At 54.5% G+C, this 25202-nt stretch overlaps 2 protein-coding genes across 4 annotated transcripts in view; one reads left to right on the top strand and one right to left on the bottom strand.

Annotated features, from left to right (window-relative positions):
- THAP4 (THAP domain containing 4) overlaps positions 1-24985 on the top strand; it is a 77932-nt gene extending 52947 nt beyond the window's left edge. Inside the window, exon 7 of the mRNA XM_075003681.1 lies at positions 24242-24985. Coding sequence (XP_074859782.1) covers positions 24242-24265 — 24 coding nt within the window. The 3' untranslated portion in view covers positions 24266-24985. The remainder of the gene's footprint in view (positions 1-24241) is intronic.
- Positions 879-18558, bottom strand: BOK (BCL2 family apoptosis regulator BOK). Of its 3 annotated transcripts, none has more exons than XM_075004235.1 (5): positions 18324-18531; positions 17331-17721; positions 11197-11325; positions 4696-4859; positions 879-1841 (listed from the first exon to the last, which is right to left on the bottom strand). In XM_075004235.1, exons 2-5 carry the CDS (start codon positions 17551-17553, stop codon positions 1821-1823), a joined length of 537 nt encoding a protein of 178 aa, XP_074860336.1. In that variant the 5' UTR covers positions 17554-17721; positions 18324-18531; the 3' UTR covers positions 879-1820. The 3 variants fall into 3 exon arrangements, with proteins under 3 accessions (XP_074860336.1, XP_074860335.1, XP_074860337.1); XM_075004234.1 differs by having other exon boundaries at positions 885-1845; positions 18324-18524; XM_075004236.1 differs by lacking the exons at positions 879-1841; positions 4696-4859 and adding an exon at positions 7811-8169 and having other exon boundaries at positions 18324-18558.
- Positions 24986-25202: the final 217 nt, after the last annotated feature.

Genomic DNA, 25202 nt, shown 5'->3' with positions numbered 1-25202 from the left:
ATGCAACAGATGCAGCAAGGACTGTCACTCTCATGTGGGCCTTCACAGTCACAGTTGACACTGCAAATGATGATCCCAAATGGAACTACGAAGGGTGCAATCCATAGTCTACGTAGACTGAAGGATGCTGTTGCTACTACTACTACTACTTGTGGACTGTACCCATGCCAAAAAGGCAGGCTGTACTTTACAACATGGTGAACGGGTTGAGTTAGAGATGTGGATCTGGTCGCCAGATTTTGTATCATTCTAACTGTTTAGAAAGTTTACTGTATATGGAAGGGTATCAAAACTGTCTGACTCTCCCGAAGGCATTGTACTGCCTTGCCTAGATCTATTTCTGACCCGAAAGTTTTAGCAATACAAACCCAACATTTAGAAGTGTTACCTAGCTTTTTTTTCATGCAGTCCTTGGCCAGGTCTGTGTTTTCAAGTTTGCTGGCATAGCTGTCTGTTGGGCCCCAGTATACATGCGTATTCCTACTCTAGAGAAACTGGTTTTCTGAGTTTTTCCAGCCTCAGGAGTAAGGCAACTGGTAAGTTCTTGGCCCAGGTCTAATCTGTTGTCATTGCAGTGACTCAGCCAAGGCCACTCAGCTATCATGCCTTTGTAGGCAGAGAGTTTTTTTTAAGAGTTGTTCACTAATGTGAGTTGAGCCAGGGAAGCTGTAGTTTTAACAGGTTGGCTGGCTGTGGTAAACCACCTGGGAGTGTCTATGTTTGGGGGTAGGGTCTCAGCATTTACTTCACTGAAGTACTGAAATCCCAGTGTAGACAAGGCAAACTGTAATGCTGAACATTTTAAATGCCCTTTTTCACTTGCAGTGACCTGGCCTCTGTGTGTGTGTGTCTCTCTACCACTTTAGACCATTCTTGTGTTTGTTTAAAAAACACCACATTAGTTCACAGAAGCCAAATTCCATCTATGTTTATTGTCTATCACAAGAGAAAATCGCAAGTCAGCCTTTATAATTTGCTAAAGGAGAAACATTTGTCACTTTTGATGCAGTTTTTCCCATTCACAACATGCTGTTTACTTATGACTTTTCTCTATAACTCCCCCCACCCTGCCTTGTACTCACATGGTTTTGTTCTTTGGCTCCCTCAGTCTCCTTCCAGAGAAGGAAATCATCTTCATGATAGTGTTCGAATAAAGAGTTGATTGAGAAGTGGCTCTTGGCTCCCACTGTTTTGTTCAGCTGGGTAACCTACGCTAATTTCTAAAGAGTCTCTGCTCTTGTCATCTCCTTTGCAGTTCTTTGTTACTATACTGTAAGTTGGCTAGCTGTATTCTGGCAGGCCCTACGCGCATGGTTTGTAAATGATCTTAGCAGGGGCATCAGCTGATGAGGGCCGCTCAGTCAATAATCCACCACTTCACAGTCTCAACCACATGTACCATGCAGGCGTGCACAATGGTTGGGTTTGGGTACAAAGGAGAAGACTGCATTAGCCACTAACACAGTGAGAAGAGCCTGACAAAGGGAATCAAAGGGACAGTCCAGCCTTCAAGTGAGGGATAGGTATTTTCCTCTGCAGAGGAAGGGACATTTACAGTTGGTAGCTAGCTGCTCCCTGCTGAAGGGAGAGGAGAGAAATGTTTCTGTTTGTCTCAGACGCTCACCTCTTCCTCCTCTTCGGCATCAGGCAGATCTGTGATGACTGGTGCTTCTGGGTGGGGAAAGAGCTTAGGCTTGGGGCCAAATTCAGTGACTGGACTCATCTCTCTGGTAACAGCACAAAGAAGATGGCCTTCAGGAAGTGACCAAAGCTACAGATGGCCGCCACCAGCCAATGGGAGCGAAGGCTGGGATCCGTATTCACCACACATTTTGTGATGTCTGCCTAGTGAGAAGGAAACAGAGAATCAGAACACACAAAACCCAGAACCACCTCCAGCAGCACATACCGACCTGACAGTCTGGCTCACACTGTGCGTCTTGCTAGAGGAAGCTGAGTCTGGCCCACCCCTGCCCCCAGCCAGCAGTACTGTACCGTTTTTCCCATGATGCCTTCTGGGAGCACTATGCATGCTGTGGAGACCAACAGTGAATCTGCCACCCCCTGCAAGCTGCACAAGGATGCCTGAAGATACTAGCAAGCGCTGTAAGATTTATCTCATCCTACACCCTCTTCCAGTAGTGGGTTGCTGAGATTTCAGTTCATGTGACAGCAAAATAAACTCTGCCACACTTTCAGAAAAGACACTCTCTGCAATAGCCTCCTCTACACTCACATTCCAGCCTTAGTAACAACCTGATTCTGCCCAAAGATTGGGCTGTTTAACTTCAGCTTGGCTTGCTGCTCCTTTTTCTCTTGCCTTAATGTTTAATTTGGATCTTGGTCAGGTTCCCTGGCTTAACAAGTGTGGTAATATTGAGTGAGCTTTGTTTATTGGAGTGTGCATTGGCACAAATGCCTTCTAGACGTGTGGGCCAACCTCAGAAACCTGCTGCCCGGAGTGATCCTTAAGCAGTTAGGGAATAGTCTGAGTTAGTCAGTCTGTATCTTCACCAAACCAAAGGAAGCAGTCCTGCAGTACCTTAAAAACTAACAGTATTGTCAGGCAATGAGCATTTGTGGGAAAGACCCACCTCCTCAGATTCTGGAGCAGAGCTGAGGGAGAACTGAGGAATCAGCTAAATATAAGAATTAAAAAGGGAGGAAGGAGGGGGAGTGAGAGAGAAACCTCTGGCAAGTGTAAATAAAGTTTAGGATGTCTGCCAGGTGTTAAATAGACCATGGTTTGCCTGATAATGCCGGGGAAATGAGCCTTTCAAAGCTCTTAGTGGAAGTGGTGTTCTCAGCTGTGCTGGGCCCCAATAAGCTGCTGTCCCAGACTTCGCTGGCTGACTGCTATTCAGCGAAGGTGGTTGAGCAGCTTGCTCTTCTTTAATGTCCCTAGTTGGAGCAACTGGAATTGGTTATATGCTGGGGGACTGTCCTTATTATGAGAGTCCTGCTGGTGGTGACACCTGGGGCTGTGACCTCCCAGGTAGTTAATTAGTGCTTCCCCCTTGAAGGGGAAGTGTGGGAGCCAGCTGTTGCCTTTGAGGTCTTTGCACAGGCTTCCCTGTACCACCAGAGGATGGGGTCTCTCTTGTCAGCCCCAACCCTGGGATGTGAGAGACAAGGTGGGTGCATGGGGACACTTGGATCAGTGTCAAGACAAATGACTGGCAGGGCAGGCAGCAGATGAAGTGACATCCTGGAGCCACCATTTAGTTTTGGCCAGTTGCGCACAGGGCTGGGATGTCTGCGCAGACATGCCCAGGTCACAGTGAAGAACACTCAGGGAAACAAGTGCAGCTTGAAAGAGAGGACTGGCTACAGTCCACTGATGTGAAGAAACCGCCGACTGGCTTCTAAAGGGAGTTGTCTCCTTTCTGCAATGACTTGCGAACAGGCGCCTGTCAGAGACAGCCTGCAGCCCACAGTACAGGCAGCCCTTACACTATGTTGGTTTGATGTGCCAGACTTGTAGCTCCTTGTTTGTAAAATAAGGGCCCAGCAGCTGGTATAAATCAGCCATAAATTCCAGAACCAGGCAGGCAGGTTCTGGGTGAAGGAAGGTCTCTAGGGACTGAAGGAGGAGGCCGGCAGCAGTTCACCTTGCAAGCCTGCTGCTGTTTGCCTGCTCTCAGGCCCATTAGCAGCTCGTACTAGGGAGGCTCAGCACTGGGAGCACCTAAGTGCTTGCAGGCAGGATGGATGTAGGCTGGCAGAGCAGTGCAGGAAGGAGAGGGTTAGAACAGCTGGAGCTGCTGCAGGGCAGCAAGGCGATCTGTACAGTACACAGTGTCGCTGCGCAGGGCAGCACTACGAAATTTGAGATACCAAATTACCCTGAAATTTGTGGTGCCCCATGCAGCTGTGCATTGCACACGGGGTGACGCTGGCTTCAGCCCCATCCCCCTGCCGGCTGCCCCAGCCGAGCTGTCCCTCCAGGGGGGTGCAGGGCCCGGGACAAAGACCCCTGCCCCCATTCCACCCCTTCCCCTGAGTGCCTGCTCTTACCACCACACACCTCTTCACAACCCATCTTGCCCACATCCACCCCTTCCTCCAGACCCCCTCCCAGAATGACCCAGATTAGAGGACTGGGGTCCCTCCCCCACACTGTCAGCAAGGGAAGGAGGGAAACAGAGCAGCTCAGCACCAGCCTGCAGGGACAGTCCCACTCCTGCCCCAGCTCCCTCCCCCTAGAGACATGGCTGCGAGCCAGGGGAACAGAGTGGGCAAGGGCCAGGTCGCTCCGCTGCCCGTTGCTGCCAGTGAGTACAGGAGCAAGCCTGACTCCTGCTGCCGCCCTGCCCTGTTTCTTCTCCCACGGCTCTGGAACTGCCCTCTGACATCTCCTGCCTTCGCAGCTCTGAGCACAGCTCTCCCTCCCCCCATGGAGGAGCTGCCCTCCCAGTCCCACCCACAGAGAGCCCCCTCCATGGGCGCTGCGTAGGGCACCAAAACATCTCGGGCCAGCCGCGCAGGGCAGGACTGCTCTGGAGGAACAAAGCTATTCTGAGGCCCGTCCCGGTGTGAAGAGAACTACAGCAGGTCAGAACAGACATGTAAGCAGCAGGGATGCCTGCACTGCCGAGCTAGAGTTTAAGGGCTCACGCTTGCTTTCGCCAACACCAGGAAGAGACTCGCAAGTCGTTCGCAAGTTAAACAAGCATGAGACATTCAGCCTCTTACCCAGCCACCTCGCCTCTTCAGCCAGGTCACCAGGGTCTTACGGACAAACTCTCCCAGGCAGTCCACAATGATATGCACCATGGCTGGCTGGGCCTGTCGGACGCAGTCCACTGCCAGGCCTGCGGCCACAGCATAGAGTGACACCACCTTGCCCCAGGTTATGCCTGCGGGAAGAAGGGATAATATTCAGCTCCATGTGCCTGCAGCCAGCTGGGGTGGGGATCTCTCTCTCTCGCTAGGTGTGTGCAGCTTTCCTAGGTCAGCAGCTCTGCCTCCTCCCATGGTGGGAGGTGCATTACAGCACCTAGGGGCCCAGACCAGGGCTCGGACCCCCATCTCCAGTGCAGCACCAGCTTTACTGGTGTGTCGCTAGCCCAAACTGCAAAGCCAGGCGGGTGCAGCACAAGGACAGCTTGGAGACTATAAAGGGAGGAGGCCTTCACAGTGCCGTATGGCCCAGTATCCCTCTGAAAGGGGCCAGAGCTGCAGGGCCTGGCCTACATGCCAGGAGGCATGGCTGCCTGGCATCGTAATGCTAAGCACCATGCTGACACTTAAATGACACACCCAGGGGTTTGATGCCATGCCTTGAGTCAGAACTCGAGCACCCAGTTTGAACGGCACAGTTCAGCTGAGGGAACGGCGTGGGTGTGCTGGGGTTGGGGAACATTGGTCAGTTATCTAATCTCCCTGCCAGCAGAACTTCCTGCCAGGCAGACCTGCCAGCAGGCACGGGCCCCTGGAAGTCATCCCATCTTCCTGGTCCGTTAGCCCTACTGATAAGCACCCACAGCCCTAAGCCAGCACTGGGTACAGGCTGTCCAAGTGGGTTGCCTATGTGCTTTGCCATGGACAGCTCAACACTGAAAAGCTACGGCCAGAGATCAGCCAATCCCTGCCGTGCCTTGTGGTGAACTATAGCCTGGAAACATGACACTCATGTCCGAGCCAGAGCCGTGTTACAGCAATGGCGCCTTGTCTCTAACCTTCCACACTGAATGAGAGGGACATTTTCCCATTACTTCAGTGCTTTGGCTCACAATGGGTAACAAGCAGACGGTGAAATATTCTACAGCTGTAGAGTTCTTGGCACCTGCACAGGGATAAAAAAAATTGGATGTGCTCAGGGGAACATCTGGGCATAAGAAAGTAAATTTGTAAATGTGTTGGCCTTCCGAGTACTTCTAAAGCCACCAAGACCTGGCGCAGACTGAGGACCAATCACCCTTGATTTTTACACTGGAGTTCTTCTGACCTTTCCATGTACTTAACCCCATTGCGCAGCACACAGGAACTGCAACAAGGGGCCCTGTGACAATTCTGCCCAGTGAACACAAGAGGCCTACAAGTGGGAGCTGCAGAGTTGCCTTTTTTTAAGTCAAATCTGATCATTAAAACAAACTGTCTTTGAAACTTCAATTGTCCATAGTCAGGGGCAGGATGGAGTTTGTTAAAATGAGCAAAACAAAAATCATCTGTGCATTCATCTGCAAACGAGAGGCTGTTTGTGCCCTTTGTGTCTTTTGGAAGGACAAAAACCACAAAGTGCTCTTGAATAGAAGCCCTTGCGATAATAATCTAGCTGCAGTTCCAAGTCCCCCTGCATGCCTCCTTCCCCACTACTGCATCTGCAGGAGCAGCCACCAATACCAGTAGTCCAAATTAACAGCCAACTGGGTTCCATTTTTGTTCTCATCAGAGTGGGCCAGGAAAGCCCCTGCTGCATGGCTCTTATGTGTCTTTTTCAGCATTCTTGTGGTCTTCTCAGTCAACATTTGGCTATTGTTCCCAGCTGCATGATGCGTCACTACAACAGCCACCAGGGTGAGCCAGGAAGAGGTTACACAGACCACACAAAAGGAAGATCTGTAAACGGGGGGTGCACATAGATGTTTACACCACTGAAGGAAATGCTACTTCCCAGCCATCTAATAAGCCCTGCAGAATGCTTCAGTATACCCCCGCCCCCCAATGCTGATTCATGACATCTGGGATCAGTCTCTGCTCGTGTATGCCTGGTGTTGACATAAGCCCATGCTACTGATTCCCACCCTGAGACCTGTCCCTTGTGTTTTGCAGTTCTGGGTTCTATGGGAACTCACCTGCAATTCTGGGAACAGGTTTACTGATGTAGGTCCAAGCCTTTGCCAGCAGATTCTGCCCTCATTTGCACCCAGGTACCTTGGCAGTAAATCTAGGCGCAGCAAGGGACTACGCGGGTGTTACCGAGATGAGAATTAGGCCACCCCCTGGCGGGCGATGCCTCTGCTTATGATTAGATTTATTTTAAGCCCTGTATCCTGTCATCTTTCCTTCACCAGTAATAGGCTTCAGCTTGTGTCCTTCATGCCCGATGGACTCAATAGATCTAGAGCCCACCTTTCTTACCTGGCCACAGAGGCAATGGAGAACAGTTTCCCCCTCTCTGTAATGGCAGCAGAAGCGGGGGAAGTGCAGGACGGTTTGTCTTCAAATCGGCTCACTTCTTGGACACACTGCAGTTGCCAGCCGGATGGCCAGCTGCAGTGGGGCCCATGACGTGCCTGCCTGCCCAAGAGCCAGAGCCTAAACCTTGTACCTTAGTCTGCGGGAGGATAACTTTTGGCTACCTTTTGGTTACGCAGACCACACAAAAGGAAGATCTGTAAACGGGGTGAGGTCAGACCAGTGCCTGATGTGCAAGTCGCTGCAGTTGCCTACTTCTAGCATCAGGGCTCAGCTGCGCACCCTGCCACAATCCTTACGCAGCTTTTCCCTGGGACCGAAACACTCGCCATCAAAGCCATATGTGCTGGGAGGAGAATTCCCCTCTTCCTGAAAAGGCCCTGTCCCTCTCCTGCCCAGCAGGGCTGTTAGTCCAGAGCCCGGCTGAATTCATCTCGGCGTGTCTGCACTGTGCATTTTACCCAGGCTAGTGATGTGTTACAGCCCAGCCCCCACCCCCAACCCACACAAAGCCTTGGAGCTCTGGGCCCTGCCCTCCTCCATCCCAGTCCAATGGGCATCTCAGAAGGAGCTGCCAGAGAACAGCCGCTCCTCCCATAGCCTATCCTTTTGTTCTCTTTCCATCCATCTGCAGTCCAAGGCTGATACTGCAGGCTTGCCATTGTGCCATCTCCCTGCCTTGCACCTAGCCTATGAGCTGGTGCCTCTCTCCGGCAAGATGCAGCATAGGAGAGCCAGAGGAACAGGAACACAGGGGCCTGATCCCAGGTGGGAGAGAACTAAATGGTCTGCCTGACACAGGAGTCCTGGGGACCAGCCTTCCCAGCTGAGGGACATGCACCACAGAAACCTACCTCTATAGAACAGTTTTCCCTGCCCTGGGCAATGCTCTGCCAGTCCTCAGTTTGCTGAAGCCATCCCAGACTGCACGTGTGCTCACGTTAGGCTGTGTGCCTGGAACACCAGCCTGGCAGCTCTGTGATGTCAGAGGGACGTGCTGCAGGCCACTGCCAGCCAACCAGGGCGAGGCTGAGGATAGTTGCAGACAGGGGGGAAAGAGTTGTTATAAAGGCAGATGAAAGCGTGTTTGTGCTGAGCAACACCCCATGCCCCCAGCAGAGAGGCTGCAAGCACTGGGTCAGCCCCCTCTCAGTCTGAAGGCCCAGCCAGACTGCTCGGCTCCTCTTCCACCACTGCGGCATGCAGTAGCAATGCTGGGGCAGCACTCCCAGCAGCACGCAGGCTGCCTCTACCTTGCCGGTTCCAGCTGCAATGTTCTGCCGACAGTGGGGGCAGGGGGCTAACAGGGTTCGGCTCCTTCCCCCAGCCAGCAAGCCATAAGCCATGCCAGGGACTAAGGACTGGACTGTGCCCCCAGTGGCAAGGTGAGGTATGGGGCAATCTCCCTCAGGACTTCTCACAGGGTGGAAGTCACAGTAGTGCCTATTCCCCACTTCCTCAGGATCCACGATCCAGACCCCTAGCATGGGACCTCCTTGGCTGGCAGTAAGGAGGTACTGAGGGCAATAGAGTACCAGGTCCTCCTGTCTCACTATGCTAGCGCTGCTGTGACCCCATCAGGACCCGTTAAACGTTCCCGTATACAAGAGCTGGCCTTGCACCTGGGCCCTGGCAGCAGCAGCAGAGAAGGTTCCTGGTCTGTCCGACTGTATACCCACCCCGAGCCAGACGAATGCTGACCCTACATCCTACCGCATGTCTGTGTCCCCCCCATCCATGCTGGGCACAAACCCTGCTGCCCCTCTACGAGAGCAATCAAAGACCTCACCAGTAACCCCCACCGGCAGGAAATGCTGCCAAGTTGAAATGTACGTTCAGCGCACCCTGGAGCTGGAATCCTAAGTGAATGAAAACCTGCCCAGAAAGGAGGGGACGAGAACCCAAGCAAGACCTGCTGAGCTCTGCCCTTGGGAGTGGAAGCAGACGACAAGAAAAGCTGCCTGGGATGAGTTTGCCTTATTTTGTAAGTAGCAGACTTGCTGCCCGGCGCGAAGCTGTCGGTATGTAAATACTGGCTAGTCAAAGGGGAAATGAATTAGTGAGAACAGGCTGCTTGTACAACTTGACTTCTCCAGCTGTATACCATCCTCCCTGGGCTGGAGAGGATAAGGGCAGCCACGTGACACCCGGGGTCTGGGCAATATCAGAGCTCACTCCACACAGTGCTTCCTTTGCCTAAAATAAACCTCCCCACTTGCACATCAAAGCAGGACTCACAATTCACATCTAAAAGCAATATGATCATGAGCCACATTTCAACAGCTAGGAGTTGGTGCCTGGACACACCACAGTCCTCTCTGGAGCTGTCTGTTCAGCTGGTGGAGATCAGTAAATAAACACACATGGCAGCTGGCTGGAGGCTCAGTTACACAAGAGGCAGCATGCTGAAAGCCACTTTTTCCCCCACATTCCCACTAGAAGGGGTGAGCATTTACTCCTCTTGCAGTTTGGGGGCCCCCTGAAGTCCTGCAGACCCAAACAGGACTAGGGATGGGCCAAGCAGGCCCAAGAGATTCCTAGCCAAAGCGCCAGAGAAAATCAAGTGTTGCAAAACAAGCACGATTCTCTGTTGGAGAAGAAAAGTCCTGCCTTCTAGTGGCCAGCAGCACTGCCTCCCACCCAGCTAATGACGAGCAAGCCTTTCAGTTTTTCCTTTCTGTTTCCCATGGAAAAATCCTTCCTTTGGGGACTTCCTCTGTTGAAAAATGTTGAAGGTCAAGTAAAGCGAACCCTGCCCTGCTGCAAAGTTCCTTGACACCAAGGGAATGTCTCCTGCTGACTCCAAATGGACTTGGCTCAAGCTTCCCATTCAGAGCTGAAGATTTTAGCTGTTGCAGAGCTGGGTTGTGGTCACCATCCACTCTGACTCACCCCCCGGGTTCCCCAGCACTAGTGTTTTGCAGGGCTGTCCTGCTGGGTTCTTGCATGCCAGCCCTGCTCTGAGTCACTCTCCCCTGTTTTCATGCACTGCTAGTGTTTCCACCAGCCTCTTAGTTATGGCGCAGTGGGACCCAGAACGCACAGGGCATTGTAAACTCCAGTGGCTGTGCCAGGCGTGGCTTACACAGCCCTCGGACCGTCTGGGAAGGGAGTAGACAGGAAATTTTGTCAAGTCCACCTCCACACCAGCCAGCTATCCAGCAGGGAGAACTGGGATGGAGGAGAGAGGCTTTGCGATGGCGGATGAGGTTCCCTGGGAGAAGCACAGCACAGAATGTGCAGACATTTCTGTCAGCGCTGCGACGGGTTGGGTCACAGGATTCCCCTTGAGCCTGTCTCCGGATGGGCTCAGTGCTGCGATCAACCCATCAGGTGACGGTCTCAGAGGGATCTCTGTGACGCCGAGGGCAGATAGGCGGGCTCGGTGGTATGATCAGCCAGCCAGGTGACAGTCTCAAGGGGATCCCCGTGATCCAGCTCATCACAAGCGCCACACAGGCTGGATCACCAAACCTTCAGAGCAACAGGGCCTCTGGGCTCCGACTACTCAGAAACCTCCAGGCGCGGACTCTCTCAGGAACCAGCTCACTGACATGACGGAGCACCACGTAGGCTCCCAAATGACAGAGAAGCTTGGCTGCTCCCAAGAGCAGAGGAAGCTCGACTGAAGCAGACGCCCTTGGGAGGACACAGTGCTGGCTACAACTGGGGAAGGGGAGTCAGGAAAAGGAGACGCACTTGCCATGGGTCAGGTGTGGGTCCCAGTGTGAGGAGCAAGTGCTGGAATGAGGGAGACTCCCCTTGTAATGAGGCGGCTCCAGATGCCAGCAGTGGGAGGGGAACCTGGAACTGGAGGGGTAATAAGGCAATACCAGTTCCTCCTGAAAGGAGAGGGTGAGACTCTGCCATGAGAGAGCCCTCACGGGTGAGGACCTGTTCCTAGCCAACACAGCCCAGACCGCATTTCTGAGTCACGTGCACCGTGCGCTACCAAAGAGCCCAGCTCCTGGCAGATCAGCAACACAGCTGGCCCCAGCCTCTGGGGCACCTCTGCACTCCCAGCTAGCCCCAGTCCCGGCCCGGCCGATTCTGTACCTGCCACAAAGATCTGGGCAGCCACTGCCAAGAAGGCGTCGGTCACGACGGTCTCGGAGTGCAGCGAGATGTTCAGCTGGCGTGCGACGTTTCGGTAAACGTTTGGTCGGATGTATTCCAGCTCATCGCCTGCAAACAAGGGCACGGAGTTAGCACACGGCCAGCAGATGCTACCGTCCGCTCCTCCCCTTCAGGGAGATGACATCAAGCCAGCCAGCGTGCTTCCCAAGCAGCTATCCCATCCCTTCTGGGTGGGAGCACTGCCAGGACATGGGGCAAAGGAGGATCCAGCCCCACAGTGGGGCTGAGGCCAGCCAGTAGCAGGCACACGCATCTCTGGGGCCACTTGGCGCTGGTCGCTCCAGTGAGCCTTGCCTGGCTGGGAGATAGCCCAGGCAGCCTATTGCCCCAGCCAGCCTCACCTCCCTCTGAGCTCCCCAAGCCTCCACTACCTCCCCTACAGCAAAGGCTCAGCACGCTCAGAGGGGCGGCATGTGGCGGAGAAAGCCTGCCCGCCTGCTGCTTCCCAGCTCCGCCGCAGCGCTGAAGCCCAGGTTGCCCCGTCAAGGCAGCAGAGGGAGTCAGGCTTGGGGTGGGATCTGAACTCAGGAATTCTGTCTTAATCCTCTGCTTGAGCACAGGACCGCCCCCTCCCTCGCTGACTCCTCTCCTGCCTAGCAGGTCTGGCCACACACAGTGGTTTCTTCTCACTGCAAGTGAAGGATCAAGAGGAGCAAAAGTAGCCTGGTGTTTTATACCTGAGGTGCAGGTGCCTCCCTCAATTCTAGCTCTCCTGCGTAGCCTTTCTCCTTGGGAGGAAAGGGCCTGGCTGGCCCTGGAAGCTGATGGAAGTGGACATGTGGTGCCCAGGGCTGTGAAACCTTCCGCAGGCAGAAGGAGGTGTCAGTTCAGCACTTTTACACTAACATGGGCACAGAGGACCATTCAGAGCTCTGTGTGCACTTCAGAGAGCTCCCTGGTTAGCCTTAGCCGTCTCCCTGACTCTTACACTCACACAGGCCTCCAGGTAGCTGTCCAGGATGAGAGCCAGAGGTGTGAATTGGTATGAAGGCCACCAGCAGAAGATGATGTCCTGTCTTCACCATAAATGTCAATGAGCTATGTCGTCGGACCCTTAAGTGGTACCCCAGGTGGTCTCATGTCCACACTGCAAGTGAAGGTAGGACTGTAGCCCAGGTAGGTATAGCTGTAATCTGGCTAGCCTGGGTAAGGCTAGCGGTCAGTAGCAATCAGATGTGGTGGCACAGGCTTTCGCATGGGCTGCTGGCACCTGTGCTAGCTGGATTACAGCTAACTCGGGCACTACAATCACATCTTCACCTGCAGCCTGGACGGACCTTTACAGTCAGCATAGAAGTCACTCAACCTGTGCAGAAACCTTTTGGGGTGGGTTGTGTGCACAGGGCATGGGACAAACAGGTAGAACACCTTCAAGTCTCGTCTATGCTGTACAGGAGAACCCCGCCTGGGTGGCGTGACCAGCTCCTTCTATGCAACTGGTTCTGTAGCATAGGAGGGGTCAGAGGCAGGATGTTCTCTGACCAAATTAAGCGTCCTTCTTAGCTATTAAACCTCACCCCATTTCTACAACCTCCAACATCAGGTTTAGAAGATTTACACAGGCAGCCCCCTTGGCTTCCCAGCAGTCCAGCCCTTCCCCGGGTTCAATTGTTCCATGCGATTGGACTGCCAGAGGAAACCCTGCAATGCCTGGCTGAGTCTGATAAGAGGGAATGTTCCTCCGGCCGAGGGTTACACAGCCTTCCCCTCCAAATGCAAGGAAAGAGACACAGCCTTGCCCTAGGCTGCTGGAAGCTCTGTATGGTGCGGCGGGGGATGGGATACGCTCTTGGTTTTACAGGAGCCCTAGAGGCAGCGCCCATGGCACGCGGTGCTGTACATGGCACATGGCAAGAGTCCCTGTCCTGAGGTGCTAAATCGGGGGTCAGCAACCTTTCCAAAGCGGAGTGCCGAAATTTGATGTTTTGGCCTCTGTACGGGCCAAGTGCCGCTGATACTTTTTAAAGTCACTAACAGCCCTACTCACAACAGCCTCATTAGTAGACTCAGGAGGATGCAGAGCTTTACCAGTTAGGTAGGGGTTGGTAGCATTAGCTGGTCTTTTGTTAACCCACAGGCAGCCCGGCTTTGAGCAAGCTCCTGGCAGCATGGGGGAGGAGGGGTGGGGCTGAGCTCCCGCCTCACATGCCAATGAAAAATCGGCTTCCATGCCACTCTTGGCAGCCGTGCTGGGGGTTGATGACTTGTGTGCTAAATACACAGACAAGAAAACAAAGGGCCAGAGAGGGGAAGCGATTTCCCCATGGTCCCACAGTGTCTGCTGTTGGCCTAGGCCTGTGCCTGCTCAGCAGAAAGATGAGGCTGTGGGGTGTTATCTGCCCACCCTGTACTTAGCAGTGCTGATGGGAGCGGGGACATAGCCGCCTCCACCTGCAAAAGAGATCCCAAGACTCACACAGCTCTCTGCTGGGCCCCGCAAAGGACCAGGTGCTGTGGAGAGGCTGTCCCCAAATCTGCCACGAGGCAGGACCCTCTGTCCGTGAATCTAAGAGGCTATTGGGCTCTGAGTTACAAAACTGAGGCTGGGAATGGAGTACCTAAAGTTCCTCCCCTTCATGAAGGGCCACCTCTCCTCTCATCCCATCAACCACCACCAACTCATCCCAGGCTGGAGGCAATTCCCAGCGAGTCAGGGCTTGTCTGGGGGGTAAAGAGCTTACCCAGTGCCGCTCCTGCTGGGGACACTCATACCCTGGAATAAAAATTACTCTATTCAGGAGCAGCTGGGAGGCACAATCACTCCAGAATTCCGAGTTCTGGAACAGAATGTCCACTGGAGCCGCCGTTCTGGCCACTTGCAGTAAACATGATCCAGCAGCCTTGAGAAGAAAGCCGAGGAAGCAGATGGGCACGCCTACAAAGCTGATGGAGCCGCGGCAGCGGGGGAGCCATTAGGACAGGCAGAACCCTGCCTGGTATGGCCTGTGCTGGCCCCCAAAACTCCCCTTTGCCGGGGAGGAGCAAACACACCAGCCAGCGGGCAGCCAGCAGAACACAGCAGATTCGTAGTGCATGGGAAGCTCAGTGCACTGCACTGACTCCAGTAAGCTCCAGCCGGCCAGTACATCAGCTGCTGTCAACGGATGCAATGCCCCAGGCACCCCTAGGGCATTCACACCAGCCGGGGACCTTGCTCCCCAGGGCAGCAGAGAACATATTGACTGTACTGCAGCATCAGCACTGCTGGTCTTCAGGTGGTCAACGAAGCCCCACGAATCTGTCTGGCCAGACTGACAGAAGCAAGGGGGATTCTTGCAGACACAGGCAGCCAGTTGGTTTGTAGGGTGGTTTTTGTTTTTTAAATAACGCCTCATGCATTTTTACTGCTTGTGATCACTTAGTCCTGTTAGCAGCCACACTGCCTCCCTGCTCTGCGCTCTCCCTTTACCCACTCCATGCCCAGGCCGTTCGCCAGCAGTGCACCTCACCAGCCACATGCATAAGCACAAGCACTAGGAACACCCAACTCCCTCCCATTCACAGCGTAGTCACACCAACCATCAAAACTGCTCTGGCTTGCTGTCCCAACTGATGCAGCACCTTGGGGCGCCAGGCTCCTGGGGTCAGCAGTAGCTGAACACCTGGTGCTACAGTTGGTTGTTGACAAGAGGAAAGGAAGGGAGAGCTATGTGGCCAGCAATGTTTCGAAGAAGCGAGCTGGAAATGAGTGTATAGCTTAATCTGAAGGATGATTCCCCCTTGCATCCCTTTATGTGAGGTTCCATTCCAAGCAGGGGAGCCAAGTTCTGAAGACTCTCAGCCAAATTCTTCCATCTGAACACGCGCACAGCTATAGAGTTGGGACAGTCGTCAAGGAGACGCCTGCAAATGCATTCTGCCATCTGCTTGCCCTCCAAAGTACTGAGGAGACCAAGCAGGTGAAAGGGAAGGGAAAGACAAGACACCAATGATGAAAGAGAGGAAAAGCCAGAGCAGGAGAAGACCCGGGGAGGAGGGGATCATACAGCTAAAAAACATGAAAAAATAGAAAAGGACAGAAGAATTCATTGAAGGGGAAACCGCAGCCTGGAAAATAAAGAGCAAAGGCAAGAGCCTCCAAGGCACAGACAGGGAGAGAGGCGCTGGGGGAGAGGTCGGGGGGCTCCTCAGCCCATGGAAGCCAGCAAGCCCATGGAAAGCAGACAGGCAATGAACTCAGTGGAAGTGGACCAGCAGAAGGCCAGGTCTGCAGACAAGCAGCGTTTGCAAGCCCTGTTTATTGGAGGTGTCTTGGCCAAAAGTCACCTGAAGAGCACCTGGACAAGGGGCTGTTAGACAGAAGGTGCTCGGCAGAACAGGATGATGGGGACATTAGAAAAAAAACTGGCTGGAGTTTCAGACAAAAGAGGCTAACTCATAATAGGATCGGCAACAAATTGTGCAGCAATGGCCTTCTGTCGGTACCCCTGTGTGCACGAGGTGCACCTAGCACTAGCTGATAGAGGGCAGGATGCCGCTGGGTTATCCCAGTGAAACATACACCTCTGCAGGAGCACATGCTGGCAGTCAGTGGTGCCACATAGCATAGGCCCTGGATGGCAGCAGCTCACATCTTAGCTCCTGCTGGCCAAAACCCACCCAGCTCCTGGCAATAGTAGGTTGTAATGGCATTGGGTTGATACTGCCTTAATGTACCACTGGCTGGCTGTCATCACCCCTCCTCCCCAACACTCATGCTTCTTGTGTCTGTTTCTTCCTGCACTAGTGATCTGGTCACACCTCTCCAAACACAGATGGTTCCAAATACCAGAAGCAATAGAGAAGATTTCTGTCCAACTGAGTGATTCAGAGAGACAGTCTAAGGCAGACGGGGGTGAATTAACTGTCACATTCTGTTACTGAACTGCAGCCAGTACAAGATTCTCGAAGGCACACAGTCCACGTGGAAGACCCCAAGTGAAGCATCCACAAGAACATAAGAACGGCCACACTGGGTCAGAGGAAAGGTCCACCTAGCCCAGTGTCCTGTCTTCCAATGGTGGCCAATGCCAGGTGCCCCAGATGGAATGAACAGAACAGGTAAATGCTGAGTGATCCATCCCCTGTCACCTGTTCCCAGCCTGACAGGCAGAGGCTAGGGACGCCACTCCTGCCCATCTTAACTAATAGCCACAGATGGACCTGATCTCCATGGATTTAGTTTTTGTGTCACGGGAGCAAGTAAATAACTTTTCTTATTTATTTTCTCAGCACTAGTCACAATTTTATAGACCGCTGCCATATCCCCACCCCCTTATCTCCTCTCTTCTCAATAGAGACGTTCCCGTCCTTTTAAACGCCCCTCACAGGGCAGTCGTTCCAAACCCCTCATCATTCCTGTTGCCCTTTCTGGACTTTTTCCAATGCCAAGGTATCCCTACAACTCTGGTACCCGCTACTCCGATGAGCGGCGGAAGCCACCCAAGTTTACCACCAGACAAATTATATGGCTAAGGCTGTAGCCTGGCATTGGGCTCACAGGAAGGCCAAGTCAGCCTGCTGAATGCAAAAGACATCGAGAGCCCCTTTGTAGTGCCAGTGAACAGAGACAAAGGGCTTGACCCTGTACCCACTGAAGTCAAGGGCCATAACTCTGATCCAGCTTTAACTGGTGCAGTATCCCACATATGTCACCATGGGGAGCTCCAGGAAATAGATCTTTGGCTCCAGGTGGGAAGTAAGGAACACTGGTTGCCCCGGTCAGCTGAGCTCTTGGGCAGCCACCCAGGAGAGATTCAAATGCCGCCCAGCTGATTAGCAGAGTGCTCCCAGCCAGCAGCCTGTGTTTCAGCTGGTGCTGTCTGTCCAGCTGCACTTCTCTCGGTGCACATAAACAAATTTTATTCCACGCGAGGATGTGACAAATGAGAGGGAACACTGAGGGCAGCATGGGGAGGCAAAATGGGAACACATCTGGGCACTCCAGCTGCAGCGAACGCAGCCTCCTTCTGTAAGCAAATAAGGTCTTGGCCGCGTAGGAAGCCGTCGTGGCATCCAGCCCTCCCCGATCTAGTGAGAAGGGGACACCCCCGCCCCGCAGCAGAGCGGCTTACCTAGGCGCAGAAGCACGCTGGACACCTCAGCCAGTCGGCCGCCAGGCACGGGTGCACCGTGGTCCGCTTTGCTCCAGCCAATGCCGGCCCGAAGCAAGCGGGAGTGGATGTAGTCTCTGCAGAGCACCTTGGCCTGGGACACCAGCTCCTTGTCAGTGGGAGACCGATCGAAAACCTCCATCACCTCCGCCGCAAAGACGGAGGACCGGCGTAGCACCTCCATCCCCGAGGGCTGAGCTCACCGACCCGGGGGGAGACCAGCTGCTCTGCCCCCAGTTCCCAACTCTGACGGGAATCGGCAGCTACGGCTCAAGGGAACCAGCGTGCGGGGCTCATGGCGAGCGGGCGCAGCTCCCAGCGGGGGTCTCGCGGTGACCTTCGGGGGCCTCGCCTGTCGGAGAAGAGCACAGGGGACACGGTGCCATGGAAGTCACTGGGGCCAGACTCGTCCGCGGCCAGCCACGATCAGCTCCACTGAACCTCAGGCAAACGGGCCACGTCTCGCACGTGCTCTGGCGCCGGAGGGACTCGGCGCGCTCGGGAGGTCAGGAGCTCTCGCGGGCTAACGCCGAGCCTCTGAGGCGCCCCAGGGCAGCCTGCCAGGGCCCCGCCTCTGGGGCCACAGCCGCTGCCCCCGGGGCCCCCCGGAGCGTGCGCCGCAAAACCGGGGCTGCTGCGCGGCTCGCTCCGGGCCCCGCTCCCGCCCGCGCGCCCCAACTCACTGACCCCGCGGCCCCCGGGCAGCGCGGCCCGGCCCGGCCCGGCGGGGGCAGGAAGGAGGCGCCGCTCCGCTCCGCGCCGCCGGGGGCCGCTCTCACCTCCGGCCCAGGAGCGGGGCCGCACGAGCCCGGCCGCCAGGGGCAGCGAGTCGCGGCGGCGCAGGACGGGGCTGCGGGCTCGGCTCGGCTCGGCTCGGACCCCGCCCGCCCGGGCGCCGGGACGGGACGGGACAGGAGGGTCCGAGCCCCGGCAGGCCCCGCCGCGGGCGCTTACCTCGCGGGCGCGTCCGGCAGCTCCGCGCCGGGCCGAGCCGAGCCGGGCCGGGCAGCCGCCAGCGAGCGCCGCGCTCCCATCCCCGGCGGGCGCCGCCGCTAGCGCGCATCGGCTCGTCGCGCCCGCCCCGTCCGCGGCCGCAGGCGGGGGAGGGAAGCCGCCGCCGCTGCCTTGTAGGGCGGGCAGCGAGGCCGGGGCGGGGCGGGGCGAGCGCCGGCCGCTCCCCGCTCCCCGCCCCCCCGCGTCAGGAGGCGCCAGGCGCTGGCGGCGAGACCTGGGGGCGCGCGGGGCTCCCGCCGCGGCGGCTGGCCCCGATCCGGGGGATTGCTGCGGCCTCGCCCGCGGAGCTGCGCGGGAGCCCTGCTCGGGCCCCGACGTGCCCAGGCGGCGCTGGCGGCCCCTGGGGCGCGCGGCTGCGCGCCGGGCTCTGAGCAGCCCGGACATTGCGCCCAAAGGCTCCCAGCAGAGCTGTGGGTCCCCGTCCCGCCCCAGGCAGAATCCGCCCTGCGGCTGGCAGGGCTCAGGGGTTGTCCAGCCCCGGCCAGAGATGTCCCCCGCTGCTGGCCGTCGGGCGGGGAGCGGGGGTTGTGAAAGACCTGAGGGTGAGGACACCGGTGACTTAATATATTAATGTGAGGTGGGTCCCCAGCTGGCTGAAAGACCGTGCTCAAGCCGTAGTCACTGGTGATGTGCTGTCCTACTGGGAGGGCACATTTAGTAGGGTCCCAGGGGACCCTGGGCCTAGTGCTGTGAAGTGTTTTCATTAATGACTTGGACAATGGAGCAGAGATATCAACTCCGCAGGTGACAAAGTAGATCAAGCTGGGAGGAGCTGGAACCGCTTGGGATGGCGTTCGAATTCAGGGCACCTTTGACACGTTAGAGATTCGGTCTGAGAGGAAATAGAATGGAGGCGAGAGCTAAGCGCCTCACCGGGAAGAAGAGAAATCGAATGCTGAACCACAAAATGGGAAATGACGGGCTAGGTGGTAGCACTGAAGGAAGGTTCGGGGCATTGCAGTGGATCACAAAGAGAGTATGAGTGAGCAATCTGGTGCAGCTGCAAAAAGGCCAGTCTCACCCAAATGTGGATTGTCAAGGTTTGTCCTAGGTAAGACATGGCTGGTAGCTTTCCTGCTCGACTTGGCTGTAGTGAGTCCCTGCAGGACTACAGTATCCAATTCTGGGTGCCACGTTTTAGGAGCAATATGGATAAATTGGAGAGATTCCACAGGCTTAGAAGAAAAATTGCCAGAGGGTTAGAAAACCCGACGTGTGAAGAACAGTTTTAAAAAACTGTCCATAGAATCGCAGAAATGTAGAGCTGGGACGAACTGTGATAAATTCCCTCGTCCAGGCCCCTGCACTGAGGTAGGATAAGTACTATAAACCGTCCTCGACGGGTTGGCTTAACCTGTTCTTAGAAAGGCCCGGTGACGGAGAGTCCACAGATTCCCTGGGTAACTTGTTTTAGCGCTTAGCTACCTTTACACTTGGGAAGATTTTTCTCATTTCAAATTGAAATCTCCCTTGCTGCCGTTTACACTTCTTATTTCTTGTCCAAGGGCTAATTTATCACCCTCCTCTCTATAATAATCTTTAATCTTGCTAACACTCCTGCAAAATACATTCCAAAAGTGGCTCAGTCTTTTTCGCAATGCTATCATATTGATGAGTCTCAGAGGCATGGCTGTGTTAGTTGGTAGCCACAAAAACAATGAAGAGTCCTATGGCACCTCTAAGACTAACAGATTTATATGGGCATAAGATTTTGTGGGCAAAAACCCATCTGGTTAGATTTGTCTTTTACTTGGGCATAAACTGCAAGTAATCTGTGCGTCCTTTAAGGTGACACAGGATTCCTCACTGTTATATTGTTGACTGCATTTAGTTTGTGATTCACTATAATCTCCAGATCCTTTTCTGTAGTACTCCCTCCTAGACAACCATGTCCTGTTTGGAATTTGTGCAATTGATTATTCCCTCCTAAGTGTAGTGCTTTGCATTTGTCCTTGTTTCTACTTCTTTATTTCACACATTTCTCTGGTTTGTCAAGATCATTTAAAATTATAATATAAAGCACCATAGCACTTGTGAGCCCTCCTCTGTTGGTATCATCCACAAATAGGTGTAGTCTCTATGCCATGAGCTAGTCATTTATATATTGAATAGAACAAGACTCAGGATGGATTCATGCATGACCCCACTTCCTATGCCCCCCCAATTGATTGTGAACCATTCATAAATACTCTGAGTGCTCTCTTCCAGCATTAATCAAGGCTACATTTCTCTAAGAGAGGGTCAAGTAACGCAGTATCAAAAGCCTTACTGAAGTTGAGGTATAGCAAATCTACTGCTTTTCTCTTTCCACAAGGCTTGTTACTCTGTCAACGTAGGATACTAGGCTGGTTTGACTTGATTTGTTCTTGACAAATCAATATTTACTGTTACTTACCACCTTATTTCCTTCTAGATGCCTACAGGTTGTTTGTTTGCTCCATAATGGTTCCTGACATAGAAGTTAAGCTATGTTAATTCCCTGAGTTGTCCTTATGCCTCTTGCTGTAGCCAGATACTATATTTGCTCCTTTCCAGAACTCTCAGAATGCTCCCTTCCTACATGAGTTCTCAAAGATAGTTGCCAATGGCTCAGACATCTCTTTGGCCAGTTCCTTAAGCATGTTAGGAAGTATAGTTCAACTGGCCCTGCCAATCTGAGATCATCTAACTTTATTGCAGTAATTCCTAATTTGCTCTTTTCCTATTTTGGCCTCACATGCTGCCCCACTTATAGGGATGCTTGCAAAGTTCATCATCTAATCACTGCTAAGGGACCGGGTGAAAACTGAAACCAAAGCATCATTTAACACACTTTGGCCACTGTTGCATTTTCTGTTACTCTTTCCTCAGTGAGTAACGGGACCCCCGTGCTTTGGTCTTTGTCTTGTTTTTTATGTGTTTGGTGTAAGATGCTTTCTTGTTACTCTTTTGGTCAGGTTTAGTTTTGAGAAAAGACAACTGCGGGGGGACCTGATAAGTCTTCAGTTATAAAGAGGACAGTGACCCATTGTTCTCTGTGTCCACTGAAGGTGGGAAAGGACGTAATGGGCATAATGTGCAGCAAGGAAGATTTAGGTGGGATAGTAAGAAAATCTTCCCGTTAGGATGGTTAAGCGGTGGAATAAGGAACCAAGCGAGACTGTGGAATCCCTGTCACTGGAGGTATTTTAGAACATATGGACCACGAGCGCCAGCTCAGAGGGGCCCCAGAGGCCACTGCCCTCCCACTTTTCACAGGGGCCAGCCCCCATGCCCTTCTGCATCCACCAAGGCCCTGTCCCCCAGCCAGGCCACAGGCCACAAGCCAGAGCCTGGCCCAGGTAATTGCACTGCAGGGACCCTGAGGAGTTGTAGGGTAGCTGCAGACCCACTAGTGCCCACGTTCCTACCACCTACCCCCATCCCGGATCGCCCACCCCAGTCAGGGAGGTCCATAGCACCCCAGAGCTGCCCTGTGGCTCTTACCATGGCTCAGCCAGAGTTCTTTGGCCCTGGAGGTCTTTTGCCCTCAGGCCAGAAGCTGGAGCCACCTCAAAGTAAGAGCTACGAAGCCAGATGTGAGGAGCCATGAACCCTCCACCTGTCCTAGGGAGGGGTCTGGAGGGTGAAAACACAGTTCAGAAGCTGCTGTTGCCCCCCACCCACCAGGCAGCTGGAGCTGGGGCCTGGGCTTCCCAAGCTCATTTCAGATTGACCGGGTGGTGGGGACAGGTCCCCAAGGGAAAGCGGAGTGACAGGGTAGGGCCATGAAGTGGGCAGAGCCTCATGGGTCCCCCTACTTTTCGGAAAAATCTGTTGTCCTAGTTTGGACACTCCCCTGCCAGGGACAGAGTAGGTTACTTGGTCTGCCTCAGCTCAGGTGGTTGCCCTTGAACTCCTGAGGTCCCTTCCAGCCCTACAGTTCTATGCTTCTCCCAGAGAAATCCAGAACCCCTACCTCCCTGCTTGCCATGGAGGGTGAGCGGCTTTGACTAAAATGGACAAATGTTCCCTGGGAAGTAGCCGTCAGGTGTTAGTCACATTTTGTCACTGCTGACCTCTAGCCAGGGTCACATTCAAACTACAAGTAGACACATGAAAGGCGTCTTATCAGCATAAGGAACATAATTTGATAAACAATCTTAAGGGTAATAGTCGTCTAGCTGACAGAATGATTGATGGTGGTGCATTTCGTTTTAAACATTTCCTATAACTTGTTTTAAACACATATTTTACGGAGGAATGAAACATCCTACAAACCAGGCAAGGAGGATAGAGAAGAAAGAGCCTCCTTTCCAAATGTTTTGCCTTCCATAAATCATATATTCTAACAGCCTGTTCAGTTGAAATGGGCCTATTCTAGCCATTTGAAATGCATAAAGAAAACATTTATACAGTAATGATACACCCAAAAATAAAAGGACAAAACAATTCCATGCGTAGGGGCTTATTCCAGAATAACAATGTCTTTTTCTGGTTGGCCATGTCTACACTAGCAATGAATTTCAAAAATAATTTTGAAGGAAAGGCCCCTTTCGAAAAACACTGCGGAGCGTCTGCACACATAATGCCTTATTTTGAAATTGATTTTGAGGGGAAGTGGCCCACATTTCAAAGTCGCTCTCCCATTCCTGTATTAGGGAGAGCGCCATATTCTGAAGTCAAATTTCGAAGAGGATGTGTGTAGATGCTTCGTGGTCCATTCTTGTGAAAGAGCAGGTCTGCCATGGCGCTGGCTGGCAGAAATGCAGAAACGCCCTGGCCAGCCCAAGTGGGGGCTCTGTGGTTACTGCCAGCCGTGTGTAAGGATGGAGGGACATAGAAACCCCATGGCTGGAAGCTGAAAGCACACTGCCATCAGGGAGAGCACGAGCTCCCTACAGCACGCCTTCCACAGCCACCGACAGGTCTCCAAGCCCCCGCATACTGGCCAAGGCCAGCGGCCAGGAGCCCTGCTTCCCCCAGAGGCCCCATTCAGAGGCAACCCAGGGCTCCCAGGAGGCAAGCCAGAGCCCCCCAAAAAGGGTGGAAGGCCTGGATAGAGGCCAAATTGATGGACTTCCTCAGGCTTTGGGGTCGTTCTGCAAACCAGGGTCCAGCACCAGAATGCTGCCATGTTCGTGCAGCTCTCCAAAGGCCTCACTGCCCAGGGGCACCCCAGCTGCACTCCAGACCAAGTGTGGTCTAAAGTAAAAGAACTCAGGCAGGTGTACTGCTGCACCTGGGATGCAGCCAGCTGATTGGGGCGCCAGCCACCCTGTGGCCCTGCTATGTGGAACTGGACCGCCTCCTCGGCCCAAAGGAGGTGGCGCCCCCACAGCACATCATGGACACAGCTGACCCACATCTGGACACGGAGCAGGAGCCAGAGCCAACCAGTGATGAGGAGCCAGAACCCTCAGGAGCCACCATGCCCTACCCAAGGGACCAGGAGACTGAGGTTGGCAGTGATAACGAGGGATCCAGCGAAGGGACCCTCGTCATCACCATGCCTCTTCCAGCTGGGACCCATCCAGCCAGTCTTCTCCCGAGTTCACGGAGGGACCAGCAGGTGGGAACTGGGTGCTCTGGATGCCTCAGGGCCTGGGACAGGGAGCCTGCTCCTGCCGCAACCGGCAGGAGGCCACTCACGTGTATGGCAGTCAACACCCGTCCCCCTGCACAGCCCCACATTCCGCATGCCCCAGGGCGGGACTAGGGGCTGAACAAACCCAGCGCAAGCCCCATCATCTGGGGCCCCTCTGCAATGAGTATCCCATGGGACCTCTGTGCCATTGGACATGGGGGGCAGGGGGAGCCACAGAAGCAAGGGCCCCAGCCCCACAGGGTCAGGGTGCAGGACGTAAGGGTCATCCCCCTGTTTCCTTCTGTTACCCCAGGTCTGCCATCCGGAGGCCAGCTAAGCCCCGCCTGAGGCCAGAGCACGGGAGTAGAGGGTCAGGAGGCTGGGACCCCCACTCAGTCCTGCGCTTACGTGGAGCCATTGCCGGGCTGGCTGCCATCACCAACAGAGAGAGGAGGAGGTAGCTGTCAACACGGCTGCCCTTCGGGACATGACAGCCATGCTGCAGGACTGGCTGGCAATGGAGCAGGTGTGGGTGAGGGTGGCAGACAGCCTAGATACCCTCAGCTGGGCTGTGGCCATCCGCCTCCCCCAGCCTCCCCCTCCCTTATCAGCTCACCCTGCAGTCACCCCCCCAGCCCATCTGCACCCTCCTGCAGTTCCAGACTTTGCTGCCCTGCTCCTGCCCACCCTCCCATCCGCCATCCGGGTTGCACTTGGCCAGTGGCTGGTGGCCAGTGGCACCCAGGGTGAGCTGGACTCCCCCTCCCTCCCTGCCCCTTCTTCCCCTCCATGCTTCCTTCTGACCCTGAGCCTGCTGTACACCTCCCACACCCCTACCTTCCTGTGGTCCCAGCCCTGACGGGGATCCCAGACTCAGGGTGGTAGGGGCTCCCATAGCCAGCATGGCTCCCGGCCCCCCCCCACTGCAGAGTATGAGTGAAGCCCCCCACCCCAAGACCCTCCTCCAAGTTTGGTTGCCTCCACCCCCACCCCCACCCCAAGACCCCTATTGTAAGTAGTTCTCTGCCATTTGCCCCTCTAAATAGTTCAAGGTTCACATTGCACTGTTCTATATTGCTTTTATTACTGTGGTTTACTAAAGGTTATATGATTCAGCAGCACTCCTGTGTCCCTGCTGTATGATGGGGGAGTGGCGAGGGGTGGGGTTGCGGGAAAGAGCTTGGGCGAGGAGCGGTGAGGGTGGGGGTGGGTGAGTGAGTGGAGGAGGAGGGTGGCTGGGGGAGGGTCACTGTGGCCACCAAGCGAAGGCCTCG

The sequence above is a fragment of the Carettochelys insculpta genome, chromosome 10 (genome assembly GCF_033958435.1).
Source record: "Carettochelys insculpta isolate YL-2023 chromosome 10, ASM3395843v1, whole genome shotgun sequence".
In the NCBI taxonomy this organism is placed as follows: domain Eukaryota; kingdom Metazoa; phylum Chordata; order Testudines; family Carettochelyidae; genus Carettochelys; species Carettochelys insculpta.
Note: the sequence above shows the minus strand (reverse complement) of the source record. Positions and strands in the feature narration are given on the sequence as shown.